At 37.5% G+C, this 19905-nt stretch overlaps 1 protein-coding gene across 2 annotated transcripts; it reads left to right on the top strand.

The window, feature by feature from the left end:
• Positions 1-7994: 7994 nt before the first annotated feature.
• cnga3a (cyclic nucleotide gated channel subunit alpha 3a) lies at positions 7995-19260 on the top strand. 2 transcript variants are annotated; one of them, XM_038303861.1, is made up of 9 exons: positions 7995-8331; positions 9823-9947; positions 10059-10148; positions 13615-13740; positions 16191-16244; positions 16829-17023; positions 17119-17220; positions 17308-17414; positions 17504-19260. In XM_038303861.1, the coding sequence occupies exons 2-9, from the start codon at positions 9847-9849 to the stop codon at positions 18898-18900; spliced, it is 2172 nt and encodes a 723-aa protein (XP_038159789.1). In that variant the 5' UTR covers positions 7995-8331; positions 9823-9846; the 3' UTR covers positions 18901-19260. The 2 variants fall into 2 exon arrangements, with proteins under 2 accessions (XP_038159789.1, XP_038159778.1); XM_038303850.1 differs by having other exon boundaries at positions 13570-13740.
• Positions 19261-19905: the final 645 nt, after the last annotated feature.

Genomic DNA, 19905 nt, shown 5'->3' with positions numbered 1-19905 from the left:
TTCCTTTTGGGATTTTTCCTCCATCTTCTGCTGCTTGTCCTTTTGGGCCACTGGGGATTTGGTGCTTATCTGCAGCGGTGTTTAGACGAAAAACAGGATGCAACCTGGTCAGGTCTCCTGTCATACAATCTGTGATTTTACAACACTCATATAAGGCTGTATAATTGTGGTCATTTATTTGTCCCTCATGTCGCCATGTTGTCTCAGTGAAAAACTGGGAAGCTGCTCCATGTGAGGCCAAGAGGCTCTCCAGCCAGATAAACGAATAAATGAATCTAAACAATGGAATGAAAAACAAATAAGCAGATTATTGATATTATCAGATTCATTTCAAAATGCATGCAAAATGTCCTCAGCTGCAGCTGCAGGCTCTAAGTGTTGTTTACTTGGAGCCTGAATGAAGCATAATTTGGGCCTGATGCCTCACAGAGAGCTTTGCCTTAGTGCCTCTTGGTCCTCTACAGCTGCTGCAGAACAGCAGCTCCTTTCCGTGTTGGTTCTTAAATTAATAAAGTAAAATAAAGTTGTAACAATGAAAAAAGATGAAGCAAGATGCAGACTTTTTTTCTTTTTTTAAAGTCCAAAAACCTTGAAACTGGGCAATAACCAAATTCCTCAAATGCGGTGTGCACAAAATGTTATTAAATAATTTAAGAAGCAATGATGATTTTGATAATCATTTGTGTATTTTGGGATCTGCTATTGGTCTATGTAAGGGTTTGGTTGATTGGTTAAAATCGACCCCCTTTTGCTTTGTTTTGCCAAAGAAAGGTAAAAAATGTCATAAAAGTTCCAGTTTTAGGAGGTTGTAATGAGGTTTACTCCAATGAGTTTTACTTTACAAAGGATTCAAATATTGTTTATTATTATTTCAAAATTTTACTTTGAAATATTGAAACTAGAAATGTGGGATGGTTTTACTTGGGGACTCATGCAACTTCACTTATACTTTAGTTTTTTTGCATGTCAGACAAGTTATGTTGCTGTTTTATTTTGTCTTTTAACTTGATTTCAAAATAAAATAATAAAAAATTACATATATATCTTCTATATAGTTGTTATGGTGTGTTGAAAAATTCTTGAGTGGTTAAAATGTAAATGATAAACTGCAGAAAGGGAGAGAACAGAAAAAAAAGCAGGTACATCACTGTGAAACAGGTAAGACTTGACAAATTTAGTGAAATATAGTGAGTCCGGGCACCAACGTTCCACCAAACCACAACGGCGGCTGAATCAAAGATGTTTATCTTCTAAACAAGTTTAACAAACTCTAAGACACTAAATCCAAAATCAAAACAGAGACATGGTGGTCCTCCACCATCTGACCTATCAGCTTCCTGTAAATACTCAGCTCGCACACAACGATAAAGAGGATCAGCCTACAGAGAGCAATAGATTCTGCAAACATCCTGACACGTGTGCTCAGAGCTTGTACTGATTAACTTGCAGAGCATCTTGCAGAGAATCGCTGCACAGTAAGATTATCAGACCTAAAGGCTGATGTAGAGACAGCAAACATGAGGAAAAAAGGAGGAGATGACCATCAACATTCGGAGACGACCTTAGCAAACAACCCTCAGCATCAGTAGAGTGCAGATTCATGATGTCCACACCAGGAGCGCCACCAATAAATCTTTATAAAGAAATTAAAATAAACATGGTTTTCCTGAGAATTTACACACAGACTCTGAAAACATGCATAATTTTCTCTGACCCAAACACACAATTCAAAAAACATAATCTTCATAATCCCAAATTCTCCTGAAAAATCAGCTTTACTTTCCAGTGCTATCCACTGTACTTTACTTAGTACAGTGGATAGCACTGCTGCCTTGCAGCAAGAAGGTTTGATTTCCGGCCCAGGGTTTTTTGCATGTTCTCCCTGAGCATGCATGGGTTCTCTCCAGGTACTCCGGCTTCCTCCCACAGTCTAAATACATGACTATTAGGTTAATTGGCTTCTCTGAATTCTCCTTAGGTGTGAGTGTGTGTGTCAATAGTTGTTTGTCCTGTGTGTCCCTGTGTTGCCCTGCCCTCATGACCCCGGTTGGCATAAGCGTGAAAGAAAATGGATGGATAGATTGATTAGATTTGATTTGAACACATGCGTAATACTTCAATAAGGACAAACAGCATCAACGTACTATAACTTGAGGTGGAAATTGCTTTTTATATGTTGGATGTGTGGTTTTCATGTGGTATATGTGAGAAAAGGGTGCAAATATCTATATTTTTTTAATACTATTTGATCTCCAAACTGCTTGGAATATAACCTGACTTCATTAAAGGCCTCTGTTACTACCTATCTGACTTTAATTAATCTACTTTGCTGTATTTTCATCAACTATATGCCATTTATTGTAAAGTCAAACTCAACAAACATTAAAATGATGTTTAATTTGAAAAAAATTATGATTTTGGCCTTGAGAGCCAACTTGTATTGCTAATCCACACATGGTTATATGGAAACATGTAAGCTAATGTATAATCGTAGCCTGGGAAAGCTAAACTTTAAGATTTTTGAGTCTTTGACATCTCAGGAATGCCAGGATGCTTTCATGAAATCCCTCTAAATCAGGTCTAGTGGTCAATTCACTCCTCTACCTAAACGAAATAATGTATAATCAAAGACACTTCTTTTGAAGTAAGAGTTATCTAAAAATCTATGCTGCAGTCCATATTTCTTTCATTTTGAGATAGTTGTAGATGCAAAATAGTTAAAGCTCTTGAATCTAAATAAAGGACACACAAAGTCTTTTCATGGTGTTTCTCAACATCCCAGGTCAGTTATACATAGCTGAAACCACCAGTCAAACCTAAAATGGGTATCTCAGCGTACTTTATTCAATATTAACACAAAAGGGAAAATGATCTATTGCTTTAAGCGAGGGGGCATAAGCTGGCTGAAATAGGAACTCAGGACTAATCTGGGATTAGCTTCACAGCGCCGTATATTGCCAAGGGATTTCTCTTTAACCTTATGCTTTGGCCGATGAGCAACAGGTGGTTGGGTTGCACGATGGTGCTGAGGTGCTATAATGTGACTGGGGCTGTTTTTTCCTTTCTGATTTACCATGAATATTATTACAATAAATGTGAAATACCTGATTAAGTCGGTTTATATAGCCATTTATTTAAATGGTTTATAATTTCAGCCACGTTTTAGGCTAGCGCCAACTGGAATCTCTTCATAGAAAAAAACTGGAAGTACATATTTCTTAAACCTGAACCTTCAGAGGCACATGAAGGCAGTTACCAGGTCTGCTTTTTCTCACCTGAAGGACATCTCCAGCATTAAAGGACTAATGTCTGAACAGGATCTAGAAAAACTCATGCATTTATCTTCAGTAGAATTGATTACTGCAACAATGTCTTCACAGGTTTGCCTTAAAAGTCCATCAAACTGCTGCAGCTGATCCAAAACGCTGCTGCCAGCGTTCTCACCAGAAATAAGAAAGTAGAACACATCAGCCCGGTTCTGAAGTCCTTCCAATGGCTCCCTATAGTTCAGAGAATAGACTGGACAAAGAGAGCTGGCTCTGTGATTGGCCAAAAGGTGGACTCTCTGGGGTGGTAGAGACACTGATAGACATTATGGACAATGCCAGCCAACGTCTGCACACTGTCCTCACCACTCATAGGAGCCTGATGAGCCGGAAATTACTCCTCCCCAAATGCAGGACCAACAACAACAACAGAATTCCTTTGTTCATCAAGTCATCAAGGTGTACAACTCCTCACTTGGGGGAAGGAGGAGGTCAACGGTCAAGAGGAGGACAAGGGTTGGCAACTCCTTCCTTGGACATCTTGTGCAAAATATTACCTATTGTCACTCATGGCAATATTCTTCTCTCTCACTGTGCAATAACACATGCCAACTACTGTGTAGTTTGTGTCATTTTTACTTATTTATATGGTAAGTACATTCCTGAAGTGCAAGTGCAATAATCCAGGTCAACTACTGTGTAGTCTTTCCTTAGCTCTCTACTGTGCAGATGATTTTATATCTAAAGGAAACAGATTCTAGGACATTACAACTTTTAATTGCTTTTTTGTACTATATATACTCTTTATATTGTATGTTGTACTTCTGTCTTTAATGGCATCATGCTTTAACTCTTTGTACTCTTTGTAAGCACTGGAACCAAAATTTGGGAGTAATCCCAAGGGTTAACTAAAGTTGAGTCGAAGTCTTTAAAATCCTTCTGTTGGTCTATAAATCACTGAATGGATCTAAACCAACATAACAGATTTGTTGTCAGTGTATCAACCTCCTCGACCCCTCAGGTCTTCTAGTTCCAGCCTGTTCAATTAAATTAAATTCAGTTTATTTATATAGCGCTAATTTACAACACACGTCATCTCAAGGCACTTTACAGTTCACCAGATCATACAGTCAAATTGATTCAAAGTTTTTATCTAAGGAAAACCAGTTGATTGCATTGACTCCAGTGCAATCCCTCACACTAAGCATGCTACTAGTGACAGTGGAGAGGAAAAACTCCCTTTTAATAGGAAGAAACCTCCAGCAGAACAAGGCTCAGTGTGAGCTCCACTGATCTGAAACAAATTCCCTGAAGACTGTAAAAATTGGTGAAACCCTGAAATCTTTAAAATCAAAGACACAAAGCAATTTATTCAGAACTACCTTTAACTGTTAAAGTGAACTGTTAAGTGAGGTATCACTTGTTTAGGTTTCTGGTTAAGTGTTTTGTTTGCTTTACTACTTTGCTCAAGTTAGTAAAGCTCAAGGACACAATGACTGAGACAGAAAAAGATGCGATTTGAACAGGCGCGGCCCAGAAGTACACTCAATTTACACAAATAGTGACTGTCTGAAGCTCTCCAAAACATATGAAGGTCTGTACTTTAGCATGAGTCATACAGAGTACATGTGAAGGACTAATATATATGTTTTAAACACTGGGTGGTGGGCTGTGCCTACATGACTTAAGGACCAGATCAGTCAAGGGGTCTCTATGCTAAAAAAAATTATTGGAAAGATCTGGCCTCCTCTTCCTGTCTCCTTCACTGCAAGCTGTGAAGGATGGGGACTGCTGACTTCTGCTTTGCTTATGATACCTTACTGATAAGCAGTTTTCAGATCAAGCTGCTGTCTAGGTTGTTGAGTTGAAAAAATAACTTTATATAATATAACTAATGACTGAATTACCTTTTTCAGCATACCACCATCTTTTGCAAAGGCCTGGTAACAAGCCATTCATTTGATTCAGCTGTGTCAGAGCAGGGATGCATCTAAATCCTGCAGGAGCTGTAGCTCTTAAAGAGTTAAGCATGTACGGGCAAGATGAAAACATAGTAGAAAGGTTTTGCAAGCTGATAATTGAAATAATTTAAGTATAATGCTTGGATAAGTATTTATACCCTGTAAATGTTCTCAGACTTCAGTATATTCTGTGAGGAAGTCACAAGTTTGCAAGTTTGAGTCCTGGCCCTGCTGACCTTTTCCGAATGTCTTTCTCCTCTCTGCTAACCCACTTTTCTGTCTGCATACTAAAAAAGGTAGTGAAATAAAGGCAACTAGAACCTAAAAAAACTCTAAAAAAAGAATTGCCTATTCAAAGTTGAGATTTCAAATGCAAAAAACAAATATTTAAAGCTTTTAAACATTGTTTCAAGGCCCTAGTTTTAAAAAGAAATATCAATTACAAGAGAAATACAACAAATATCTTGGCCTCACACTGTCATTCACTTGGACAGGGTCTATTTATCATAAGAAAGATGCATGATGGATAGACTTGTCATTAAAAAAGACACATGTTCTGGTGCTATCAAATTTAGACTGTTGACCACAGTAGTCTAGTTTAAAAAAAAAAAAGAAGAAGGGGCATGATGGACTTTATTTTTTTTGGAAGCATACATAGCCTAATTCATATAATATATTAACCTAAAGCAATATGCATGGTATAGTTGTTTCATGTCATGTACGCTGGTCATTGCCCTTGACCGACGCACCTCACAGTAGAACTGCAGTCAGTCCCTGGACTGGCATGGCTATCACTGCACCTACATAGTTAGGGACTAATTTCCCACTGTGATCAGCTTCATAGTCATGGTAGGACTTCTTTGATTTCATTTATTTTGCTCAGGATACTCATAAGACCACAAACCACCAAATGTTGAAAGGGCAATATTATTGCCTTTACTGTTAATATATAATATACATTTTACACATTCAGTAATAATATGTCACAGGGGATGGTGTGGGTTTATGATCACTTAAGAAGGGGGTAATTTTTAAGATTTTTTTTAAAGAAAGGGGATACCATCCCCGGTCATCAATTAAATGCTGCAGTTTGGGAGTCAAAGAGGTTACAGACCATACGACCATCGAGCTGCTAATTATGCGACAAACACCAAAGTCATGCTACCAGTACAGGATGGATTACTCAATGTGTTATTGATGTTCCTGAAAAATATCTTAACAGCAAAGCTGCCAGAAAACCTTTAACATAAACTTATATGTAGCACTGATAATCACAATTATATCCTAACAATTATGCCACAAAAGGAGCATTTGTTTATAGCAAAAGCTTAGGTCAAAAAGTGTTAGGAGACATGCCCTTATAGAGATATGCATACATGGAACATTCTCCCAAAATTAATAACTGATGTTATTATAAGTGAATTAATAAGTGATTGAAATCAGTACTGACAAGTTTTATATAATACTAAATGTACTAAAAAGCATTCCCATGGCTGGAGGTGTTGTGTACATTTGATAGCTATAATTTAGATATAATTTCATATCTTATTGTTAAGCTTTTTTGTATGTTTGTTGAATATATTCAAAGAAACCTGCTGTTGGGAGCTGGAGAAATCCCATCTTTCTCCAGCAGAGTCCGCCGTGGATCCTCTGAGGGAGCCCCCTGCACAGCTGCAGCTCGTCAAGATCATCAGAGGATCCACTACTTAAGCTGTCTTTAGACCTTGCCTCAACGCCGCAGTGTTGTTCCAGTTGGTCAGCGCTAAAGCCTAGATCCTCTGAGTATCTCCATGACTTTGAATCCAGTCTGGATTCTAACTATTATCTCTGTCTTCCAGGAAAACCTGTGCCTCCTCTGAGAAAGCTGTGGAAGAGCTAACCTGCCGAGCCGACCCTCTGAGCCAAACCCTGAAGATCCCTCTGAGAAACCTCAAGCAGCTCAGGACTGAGCTGGGACTTCCAAGCCAAGGGTGTTCTAACAAGACGTGAGACGCTGAAGCAGCTAACGGACTCTGCTGATGAACCCTTCTCCAGAACCAGCAGTGACTCTCCCAAAGTTAACCTCAAGAACCCTCAAGGTACAATCAGTGAACTTCTGGAAGTAAAACCCTGCCAACAAACCGCTAACTGTGCTGTCTCTCACGCAGACTCTGGTGAACCAGTATCCAGGCCCCGAACCAGAATCAGTACATTCTGTGTGTTTGTGCTTTAATAAACTGAACTTTTCATCCTTGTGTCCGTCATTGGTGTTCTGCATAACTGGGTCGCCTTCAGTGAACCCATCATGACACCTGCAGGGGCTACATGGTGGAGCAGTTTGCAGCAAGACGGTTCTGGGTTCGATTTCCGGCCCGGGGTCTTTCTGCATGGAGTTTGCATGTTCTCCCTGTGCATATGTGGGTTCTCTCCAGGTACTCTGGCTTCCTTCCATAGACCAAAAAACATGACTGTTAGGTTAATTGGCTTCTTTAATTGTCCTTAGGTGTGAGTGTGTGTGCATGGTTGTGTGTCTTCGTGTTGTGTCTCGCCCCCTGTGACAGACTGGCGACCTGCGCAGGGTGAATCCCGCCTCTCGCCCATAGACTGCCGCAGATAGGCACCGTCCGCACTGCAACCCTGATGGAATGATAGAAAGAAAATGGATGGACAGAGAAAACTGTAAAGAAATAACAATTATATTCTTCTTATAGTTATATTTTTAGGCTACCTTTTCAATCTAGACACTATGTCAACCATGACATTTAGAAACAGACCTGATATATTTTTCTAACCTGTTTCAGAGATGGACTTGATCATAGCAGGTGCAGCGTCTGTCAGGACTCCACCCCCTTTATCTGTTCCTTTGAGTTGTGAGCTCAGTCAACACGGACCTCATGCAGCAGAGCTCCTGGATCTAATTATAGACAGCCTTCAGTTATTTTTGTGCTGACTTTGCACCTGGGACTACTCTACTGGAATATCTTGCTGGATCAACTGAAAACAATTAACAAAACTGACTCTCAAAGGTTCCAGTTTTATTTGTGAAAATGGAAATAAATCAAAGAAATCAGAGGATTACTGCTGAGGTCGACTTGAGAATATCAGAGTGAGAAAGCTTCAAACAAGTGAGTTATAGGTTTATAGTGTGTATGTATTTTTTTACCCTAAAATTAAATATTAATAGCTAAAATATGTGCCTTGTTTACTTAGAACTTATTTCATTCTTAACAGTGCTATTCACAAAAAAAAAACTGTTGCACCATCGTCCATCCCTTTAACAATAGTGCCTTTATAAACCTAAACTAAATTTTTTATATAAATATCAAAAATACATTTTTTGAAGAGCTTTTCTGCATGATACCTTTAAATCATTTAGAAATACACATTTGAATAAGTGTCTGATTATAATTATGTCTGTTTTGTACAGTATAATTTACTAGTTTTATCTATTAAAGTTGTTCTATTTGTTGTCACCCTAAAAGCTATTTTTGTACATTGTCTTTGCAGTAGGAACCAAAAAGTATAAACTTCATGATACTTTCACTGGAAATAGACATCATATTTGTTTATTTTATAACAGAAATACATTAATTCTGCATTTTCTTTCAGGCAAATGATACAGAGATTATGTCCTGTAGAATAGGGTAATAATATGACCTGCCTCAGTTTTAAAGGTGCCCTCGTGTTTTTAAAAGAAAGGGGAAAAAAAGAGTGCATCCTTCTGTGCAGCAAAGCCTTCTATGTTTTATTATTCAGTCTTCAAATTTTGCAAAAAAGTGAAAAATCTGTCAAAATATGTAAATTTAAACTTTTTAACAGGAAATCACACTAGAGCTGAGGCTGCTAACCTTGACAAAAACCCTTTGAAACACTAACTTTGATTTTCCTCTATTTACATCATGCTTGTTCAAACAAACTGATGCTGACTAACATTTTTTAAATGTGCAAGGTTGCTGCTTAGCTTCAAGGTAATGATGCAGCTCATATTCACAGCACAGCCACAGCTGAATTCACCCCTCGTCACCCTTCAAACACTTAGCATCTTGGCAATGCTCTCAGTGTGATTGAATTTGGTGGGGGTAGCTTAACTCCTTGGTATTAGCTCTAATCTACATGACTGCACGTGTTACAACCACTGGTCTTACCCAGAGATCAGTGAATCATTATCGGGACATGGAGAAGAAAATGCATCTTTACAAAAAAGAATATAATAATAATGAAATCTTTATAATTATAGTACATTTGAATATATGTATCTTCTGTTTGATACGTAGAGAGAAAAAGATCAAGGCTTTTCTGATGCTGATCAGACTGTTTCTGCAGACTGTCGCAGCTCTCAGCCACTTACTGTTGTACTTGTGCTCTAAGCTGCGCTCTAATAGACTTAACCAGCTGTATACACAGCTAAACACAGCAACTGCATTCTACCTGTAAGCCATAGCTTATTTTAAAAGCCAGCTGGGGGGATTCTCTAAAAGACGGCGCTGATCCTGTTTGGCGTTCAGGCACATAAGCAGGGTGTATTTTTAGGTGGAAGTCGGGGCCCAGTCAACACATTAACACCTTTTATTAATCATAACGATGTTTCAGTCTGATCCTGTGTTTTTGTTCTGCAGGCCCGCACAGGCGGATACAACAAGATGGCAAAAGTGTGGAGTGAAACGTCTTTTTCAGGGAGAAAACGGCTGTCAACAAACACATCCGACGATGAGCTTGCTGCCATGGAAAATGGGGACAGCAGGTCTGAAACCTGGTTAAAAAGCAGAATTAGGGAATAGATCATTCAGGAATCATTCAGATATTGAAGAACATCATCAGAGTCATTTCTCTCTCCTTACATGCTGTCATTTAGGACTCACTCTGCTTGTGAAGACAGCCCTGAGAGAACCTTGTCTTCTACATCACATAGAGGAACACACAGACGTTCCAGGGTAGTGACCAGGTGAATTTCTACATGCTCTCACATCTTAGACGCTAATTATCTTTAAGTATGCTGTACATCTAGAGAGATACAAAAAAAAGTCTTACTTGAGTTTTTAGCTACAGATTTAGGGGCTCATTACATCAAATCTACTGACTCAGCTCCTTTGATTCAGATTAATGATGGACTCATGAGAAATTAAATACATTTTTGAATGACAGAAATGTAAGCCAAGAGTTTCAGGTCGGTTCTGGGCTGTAGTTATTTCAGATATACCCCAGAATTTAACACAGAGTGAAAAATTTGATGCGTAAGAAATAACTAAAGTAAGCATCTATACTATAGTAGCGAAAAAAATTGACAATAAATTATGCATTTTTACATCATCATCTAGGAATAATTTCCCAAATATATAAAAAAAAAATGGTTTCCGCTATGTAATAACCGTGTAACTGATTTTGATACACATATAGTGGGAAAAAGTTATTCAGCCATGCAATTTGGTTAAATAAAGGATGTAGATGGTAATTCACTAAAGTTGACATTTTATTAACCTTCTTTGCAAAGAGAGAACAAAACATTCATAGGAGCCCTAATAGCTCAACGTTCTGCCCTGTTCTGGTTAGGCTGTGAAGGTTGTCAGTGCAAAGTTAAAGGTTTAGTGGAAGATGTTCTTTTTACGGGTGGATCATCTAAATAAGTGGTCCTACTAATTGTCAATCATTTTGGTGATATGTTTAAGTAAGGCCTTCCTACTTGCACGCCCCTAGGTAGCTATATTTTCTGCTGTTGTGCACTTTCAGGCGTTTTTTTTTTTTTTTTTTTTTTTTTTGTAAGCTACAGTTTCAGCCAGTCATTGAAGCTTATATTTCTCACTGCGGTTCTTAGAAAATGCCAGAGGGTAATTTGAGAAAAAGTGTCTTAGAGGTGTATTAGAAGAAAAGAAAGGCCTCAGAAGAAGCAGATATATCCCAGAATGCCTTCCGTGCAAAGCATGATGGGATTTCCTGTCACAGCGACAACTAATAACAAAGATGGCATGGGCATCGCACGGAGGAGGAGGAGTTACGTTACCAATGGGCAGCAGTAGTGATCATCGGTCAGTTAACTGAGTTCGCTATAAAGTCCACTATATATTCCCCGCTCTATATAGTGATTGTAAGAGAAAAAGTGTCTATGAAGTGTATGAGAAGAAGAGAAAGGCCTCGAAAAAGAGAAAAAAGGAAATTCTTTCACGCCATGTCGTACACTGAAAGCACAGGTCGGGCTTCCCACTGATGAGTCGGTTGCAAAGTTTTTACTCGACAGGTAAAGTTTGGCATAGTATTTGGAGAAATCCATTTAACATCACTGCTAGTAGAGCTAGGAGAAATTGGCTTGTTCACGCTCTCGCACGCGTTTAATAGATGTTCCCTCTCGGTAGTGGGTACAGGGTTGTGTATGTGCTTTTTGTTAAGTGAAGAGGGCGGGTCTTTAGCAAAACTTCTACAAAATACCATAAATTAAAACAATTAGACAGTTTGAGAAAACATTAAAATGTCTGAGAAACAGTAATTATGTAATTATGAGTTGTTATGAGACAATGATTATTTCTATCCCAAACACTCCCTAATAGCATAAACATCTCCTCCCTTAGACACATCATAGCCTTGCAGCTCAGAGGCCTGAATGAATGCTTTTATTCCTTTTTTTTTTTTTTTTATCATTTTATGCTCCTAGAAGTAAAATCAGTTCTCATAAGTCAATATATGTAAAAGGGAATTAACAGGAGATTTTTTAAAACATATTTTTGATTTAGTAAGATTTCATGTAATGCTTTTATTTATTTCAGTTATTTTCAATGTTTCTTATTGCCCTACAGGTTATATTTTCCACAGTATTTTTGAAATTGGAACAAAAAGTATAATAATGATCTTACAGGTCTTACTGCATAATTTATTTGATCATTTTTTTGCATTCAAATAGAAAACTGTAAATGCGTTTATAGTAGGTATGCATATGATCAAATCATTAATCTATTGATTTAAGAAAGAATCTAATATTATGCTTTTAATGATCTAATCAGACAGAGATTGATGGTGTTTCAAAGCATAAAAAAAAAAAAAAAAAAAAGGCTTACAAAATAACATATTCGGACAAAAGACAGACTTTTCCAAATCAGGTTCTTCAACATGGAATTATTGAAAACTTAATAAAACTAATCCTTATAGAGGTCACAGTACCTAATGTTTGCTGTATTTTGACCAGATCTCAGAATGGCTGAAGTTAATCGTTAGGGAAACAGAAATTTTAGTATAAGAGTAGTGATACTCTTATAAGAATATTACTTAAGTAAAAATAAAAAGTAGAGTAAGCTACTCCTAAAAGTACTTCTTATTCTATAAGTTACCCTAGTAAAAAAAACAGAGTATGTAGTTACTACTAAATTTTTTGGCCCCGATACCTGATGCCTGGCTGTGCAGAATTGGCCGATACCATCTGTTTGAAATTGTGTGCATATATAGAGAACTGCATACTACTTGGATGTAAAATAATTGCCATCATGGCTTTGTCAAGCTGCTGCCTACCTTTGTGAAGCAGGAAAAAGACTAATACAAAGTGAATCCAGTAGAACTTTTTATTGCCTACCTGGAATGGGTGACAATAGTTGACTAAACATTTGGCTCTCAAAATGGTATCGGTGCACTATTTGTTGGTACTCACCCACACCGATACCAGCATTTTGGTGCTGGATCGGGGCCCCGCCCCATACTGGTACTGGTATCGGTGCAACACTAGTTTAACCCACCTCTGTGTCTCAGTTATTTATTTGGTCGGGTTTTCTTAAATGGAGGTTTCCATGTGCACCAAAAACTGAGTCAAACGCCTTTAGCAGTGATTTTTACCATTATTTTTTGTACTACTAAATCAAGTCTATGGTTGCAACATTCCAATTTTTCTCTTCAAGTGAGTGAATTTATAATGAAAAACAGCACTGCTGTGCATTTCAATGTGGAAGTGCAGCTAACAAGTCAAAGGTGAAAATACATCCATGTAAAGGACTGTAAATGTGGTTGAGCTGTTTTTAAAGTCCACAGCACATGCTAATTTAATTTATCTATTTATTGGGGCTCAGAAATTGCAAATACTATCATGACTAAAAAAAGCAATAAAAAAAGAACTCAGTGGATATTCAACATATGCATGGATGGAGTTCATGTAAATACTATGAATATGAATAAACTCAAGTCATTTGGAGATATTCTGTATGCAATACATGCTTTCAACTTGGTCAAACTATTTATTATATAAAGATTGAGGATATTTACTTCAGTCATATTTTCATAAATTTTAGTTAATTGCATAACATTTTGCACTAACTCTAAGGCAGCTTGATAACTAATCCATTCCTGGAGTAGATTGATGTCACTTTGAAGTGTTTCACCTCCTGCTGACCTTTTAGGCTGTCTTACCTCTTCCTTATGCTGCGGAACTGGGTTTCTCCCAGGATGAACCCTGTGGAGGAGAGGAAAGACTCTTTCCTGGAGCGCATCAGAGGCCCGACACTTAGACACACAGCCAGTGGAGACATCCCCCAGTATGTTGGTCATAATGAAACACAAAGAAATAAAAAGTAAGTATGGTGCTGTTTTATTAGTCACCATCAGTGACTGTGAGGTGTAGGGTCTTTTGTTCAGTTTTAAAGGAAAAGTCAGGTCAGCAAGGAATGATCAATGGAATATCGTTACCTAAAACTGATACGTTCACGGTGATTTCATGAATTTAGTGTTAATAAGTAAAAAAAATAAAAATAATAGTTTTCGTCGCGATCACTGAGTCTGGGAGCGGCCATTTTTATCCAAATCTAGTAACACCTCACTCCTGACATCTTCCGGCAGTGACGTCACGGTGCCGTAAGCCTAGCACCATTCTCCCCGTTTTACCACCAAAATCAATGGTGACTACTAGACACATCTGCAATCAACAACAATTATTTAATATTTTCAGAGGACTTCACCATTGAAATTTGCAAGACCTATGGTTAAACTGGCAATTCCCACTTGCATGGCAGTTGTGCAATTCATAATCCACCACGGGTTCCTTTTTGGATTGCAAACTTGATGAGGGAGGATTTGCTATCGAACTTCTTGCCAGAGAAAAAACCCACCATATGTAGCCAACATTTCGCAGAAGAATGTTTTCAAGATGACTTGGATAATAGCTTGTTGTGACAAACACCAGATACAGCACTGGGACTTGCTCAACAGCCGATATCGCACTGTGACATCATAAACCGGTAGGTGGCAGTAGTGATCTTTGCCAAACGTGGATGCCTCCAGTAAAGCACGTTGAAATAATAAATTACTCATAATTTATAAACACTTATCATTTATTGAACAGTATGTAATAAATTCATATATAAAACACTTTCAGAAGTTTGAATTCTGAATATGATCTGACTTTTCCTTTAGTAAAGTAAAAAACACCAGACCCATTGTATCAATTAAATCTTTTGATGTGAGAAAACTCCAAACCTTATAAGTCCACTATTGCTAAGAACAAAATGTTAGCAAAAGCTCCCAGCTACACTAGTTTTGATATTTTTGAGGAAAATATGTTTTGCTCCTTTTCTTTTTCTTCTTAATGCAGTCTAAAAACTTCAAATCTGTACTTAAGTACACTTTTTAGGTATCTATACTTTACTTCATTACTATTTTGTTACCTACTGACTTCTAGTCATTACATTTTCACACAAGTATCTGTACTTTCTATTCCTTACATTTTTAAAACAAACGTTGCTCGTTACTCTTGGCTTCGGTTTAATGTTTATAAATATGTATTTTACGTCATGTGCTCCATCCAATGCAGATCATTGGCTCCATCCATATCTAGTGAAAACTAGTGTAATTGGACGAGTCATATAACGCAAACACTCATTGGTTAGCTAAAGGAAATCATCAGAAGCAAGCAGGTGTTCTTCAAACTGCAAACGTGAATTGTCTATGCCATGCTACAATGTCGGATTCAGGAAAAGATGAAAAAATGTTTAAAAGATCGGACACAGGCGAGAGCGTATCAGGAGATGGAGACGGAGACCAACAAGACCTCCCTCATCCTTGGCCCTATCTCAGAGAATTTTTCCAAATAGTCAAAAAATTGAGCTTTCAATTCATATAGTGGCATCTGGCTGTTTTATTTAAAGTTTACTTTATACTTTTATACTTTAAGTAGTTTTCACTTTTACTTGAGTAAAGAGGTCAAGTTGATACTTCAACTTTTACCAGAGTGTTTTTAAAATGCAGTATCTATACTTCTACTTAAGTAACTTAAGCTGTGGCCCCAGTATGGCTCGCCCCCATCAGTGTGTGAATGTATATTCCACCGAGCAAAAAACTGCATGAAAACACATTATAAGGATGACATGATTTTTTCCCAAACATTTGGCTGAAAAGTGAAAAGCTGTAATTTTCAGATTGTTAAAAAGACGTTGAAAACTAGTTTTAAACATCTTTCAACGTCTGTCATTGGATTAAAGTGGAACAAAATCAGCCCAATTTTTAACGATGATTTTTGGACTAAATCAAGACTATGACGGACCGACCAGATTTAGCCTAAAAACTAACGTCTAAATGACATCTGGTGTTTGGGGGAAGCATATAGGTGAATGCAGTGTAAAGAGCTTGAGAGTCCTCTAATTCGAGATGGCCTTTTCCAGCAGTACCCTCTTGTCTGTCTGGACAGGGTCAGAATAGAATTTAAACGAATAACTTTTTTAATCAAGCAGAAAGTGGGTTTAGAAGAAGAAATATGTTCTATGTATATACTAGTACACACAGTCATTCGAGGTATACTATATGTTTTTTCTGGAAATCTTAACTGTGCTCTGTAAAATAAAGGCAAAATAGAGTGCTATTTAAATAAGAAGAAAACTTATTGTTAATTTTTTTAAGTGACAGGTATGATCTCTTTTTCATCTTTCTAGACAAACAATAATTGTATTTTGGTATTTGTATTTAGGTATTAGGAAATATACCCTTGTAAAGTATGACAGGACATTTCTTTCTTTTTTTTTCACTTCTAAAGTCTTAAGTGGCCCCTTGCTGCTTACAACACAAATAACTGCAACAACACAGATGAGTAAGTGCGCACAAATTTTCAGAAGTAGTTGTAGATTTCCTTAGATATATTGATCAGTATTCAGTCATGACAGCAGATACAGCTTCCTGACTATTAGCTACCGTTGTGTGTTAGTCAATAGAATAAACCTTTGTAATTATATTTCCTTTCCTTCTTTTACTTCTACCTGCATTAGGGATACATATATATATATATATATATATATATATATATATATATATATATATATATATATATATATATATATATATATAGATATAACATAATGATAAAAGTTATGATGACAATGATACTATCCCCTAAACGTCTTACTTTTTTGTTGCAAGTGAGGATATGGGTTTGCAAATTTAAACCCGACTAGAAATTAAGCACCATAAGGATTGTATGTATCCTCTGCCATCTGCTGGGAGGATGTATGATCTGCAACAGACTTTCCAAGAAAAAAAAAGGATTCCTATTAGAGTATTCCCAAAGTTCCTCCCCCTTATGTAGACTAGTAGCTTGAGTGCCATCATTAACAACCCCTCCACCCCCACCCTGAGTCCGTTTCCTAAAATCATTCAAATTAATCTTGTGATCTTTAGCAAAAAAGAGGACAAAAAAGATGAGATTAAGAAAGATGAGAAGAAGGAGGAGGAGAAAAAAGAGGAAAAGGACGGAGACAAGAAGGAAGAAAATAAGGATGAGAAAAAAGATGAGAAGAAAGATGAAAAGAACGAAGAAAAGAAAGATGAGAAAAAAGATGATAAGAAAGATGATAAAAAGAAAGAGGAACCTCCGTAAGTATTACATTAGGTACTGGTGATAGATGCTGTTTTAACCTGAAACAGAAAAATGTTTTTCTAGGTATTACAATGTACTGGGTTGTTTTCAGAAAAGAAATATGGATTATGGATCCATCAGCAGACCAGTACTACAGATGGCTGAGTGTCATTGCGGGCCCCGTATTTTATAACCTTATCATGATTGTAACAAGGTATATTCTTAATATCATTAATAATATATAAATAATAATTGTATTGTCTCCTGGTTTCTTCTGAAAAGTTTCCCTTTTATTTTTTAGGGCCTCCTTTAATGAGCTCCAAAATTCTTATACCAAACTCTGGATTGTATTGGACTATACCTCAGACATCATCTACTTCATGGACACGTTTGTCAGGTCAAGAACAGGTCAGAATAATTACAATTTCCAAATGAAAGAAACAGATTTGGTATTTTTTTATCTCTGTGAGTTTTGACCTCCCTCTTCTTTCACTTAGGTTACCTTGAGCAAGGCCTGCTGGTAAAAGATGCCAAAAAACTAAGAGCGAAATACAGAACGACATCTCAGTTTAAGTACGATATGATATCGATGATACCCACAGACCTGCTGTTTCTGAAATATGGATTTGATAATCCGGAGTTCCGTTTCAACCGTCTTTGCAAAATCCAGAGGCTCTTTGAGTTCTTTGAGCGTACCGAGACAAGAACCAGCTTCCCGAACATGTTTCGAATCAGCAATCTAGTGCTTTACATCCTCATCATTATCCACTGGAATGCTTGCATTTTCTATTCCATTTCTAAAAGCATTGGTTTTGGAACTGACACATGGGTCTATCCCAATATCAGCCACCCAGAGCATGGTCGACTGGCACGGAAGTACATCTACTCCCTATACTGGTCTACGCTTACCCTCACCACCATTGGAGAGACACCAGCACCAGTAAGAGATGTTGAATTCCTCTTTGTCATTGGGGACTTCCTCACTGGTGTGCTCATTTTTGCTAGTATTGTCGGTAACGTTGGTGCCATGATCTCCAATATGAATGCCTCTCGCGCAGAGTTTCAGGCAAAGATTGACTCCATAAAGCAGTACATGCAATTTCGAAAGGTCACGAAAGACCTGGAGGCTAGGGTCATCAAGTGGTTCGACTATCTTTGGACCGAGAAGAAGACCTGTGATGAGAAAGAAGTTTTAAAAACACTCCCAGACAAGCTTAAGGCTGAGATTGCCATCAACGTCCACCTGGATACACTAAAGAAAGTCCGAATTTTCCAGGACTGCGAGGCGGGTCTGTTGATCGAACTGGTGCTCAAGCTGCAGCCACAGGTGTTCAGTCCTGGAGATTACATCTGTAAGAAAGGAGATATCGGCAGAGAGATGTACATCATAAAGGAAGGGAAGCTGGCAGTGGTGGCTGACGATGGCGTCACGCAGTTCGTGGTGCTCAGCGACGGAGCTTACTTTGGAGAAATCAGTATCTTAGGAATCAAGGGCAGTAAAGCAGGCAACAGACGAACAGCAAATATCCGAAGCGTAGGATACTCTGATCTCTTTGCCCTCTCTAAGGACGACTTGATGGAGGCTCTCACCGAGTATCCAGATGCTAAGAAAGCTTTGGAAGAAAAGGGAAAAGCCATCCTGATGAAAGACAACCTAATAGATGAGGCGGTTGCGAATGCGGGTGCTGACCCCAAAGACTTGGACGAGAAGATTGTAAAACTGCAGGGCAACCTCGATGTGATGCAGACCAAGTTTGCTCAGCTGTTGGCAGAGTTTACCTCCACGCAGGCGCGGCTGAAGCAGAGGGTCTCCAAAATGGAGGAAAAGGTGAAATCCATACAACCAGAGGACCTTTCTGAAGTGGTTGCTGACAAAGACAAAAAAGTCCAGTGAGAAAACATAAACAAAGAACTATAAAAGTGACTTTCTTTTATTTCATATAAATGCCCACATTTTTAACTGTTTATATATCTTGTCTGTTGTCATCATAATGTGTCAAATTGTGTACAGTGTATGCAGTGGATCATCAATCTTTCTGACTAACTGCTACTTTTGTCTTGTCTTAAAACAGATTGAGATCATTGAGCAGAAGCACTTGTTTAATGCCAAAAATTAGCTTTTTATAGCCTTAGAATGATGACTTTTTTTTCTGATAATAATTCAGATTGTTCAGGTTAATGTGTTGCTCTCTGTTGACTATATTTCTCATTCTGCACTTACAATTTATTGAGTGAAATGTCTACAACTTAAAAAGCCAGTGTTGTTTCTATGTCACTGTCAGCATACTCTTATAATTATGAATGCTATATGCAAATAAAATATTCAAAATAATTTCTTTGTCAATATATGGTTGAAAACAGACATAATATTTAACTAATTTCAGCTGAAGTATTTTTCAATCCACAGAAAAATCCTTGCTGGTTAATACTGTGATTGTAGACTAAAAGCAACGTTTAATGGGATAGTAAAAAGATATTTATTAACAGAATTTCCTTAAGAATCCAATTAGATGTTCTTATTTTATGATTCTTGTCTCTATGAACACCAGCAAAGTTCAATCTAGTACCATTTTAAATAAAAGAAATACATGGAGGGAGGCCCGAACTTATGAAACTAGAGCTCCTTATATGGCCTTATTTGCTGTAATTTCCCTCTGGGATTATTAAAGTATGTCTGATTATATAAAATATCTATTTAATAGAGTATTTTCCAGTTATGGAGGTATACCATTAATTATTGCATAACCTTCTGGGTGAGAGACAAATTTTAAGCATTTTATTTGTGTGCGTTTATGTTCCTCTGGCTTCACAGATCTTCTAGATACATAGTTGACACATTGCCTCCTATCCTGCCTCTTATATTGGCATTAAAAAAACATGCTGCATGGTTCCATACATT

This window comes from Cyprinodon tularosa, unplaced genomic scaffold (genome assembly GCF_016077235.1).
Source record: "Cyprinodon tularosa strain WSP-4 unplaced genomic scaffold, ASM1607723v1 ctg114, whole genome shotgun sequence".
In the NCBI taxonomy this organism is placed as follows: domain Eukaryota; kingdom Metazoa; phylum Chordata; class Actinopteri; order Cyprinodontiformes; family Cyprinodontidae; genus Cyprinodon; species Cyprinodon tularosa.
The sequence above is the reverse complement of the archived record's forward strand: the minus strand, read 5'-3'. Positions and strand labels throughout refer to the sequence as shown.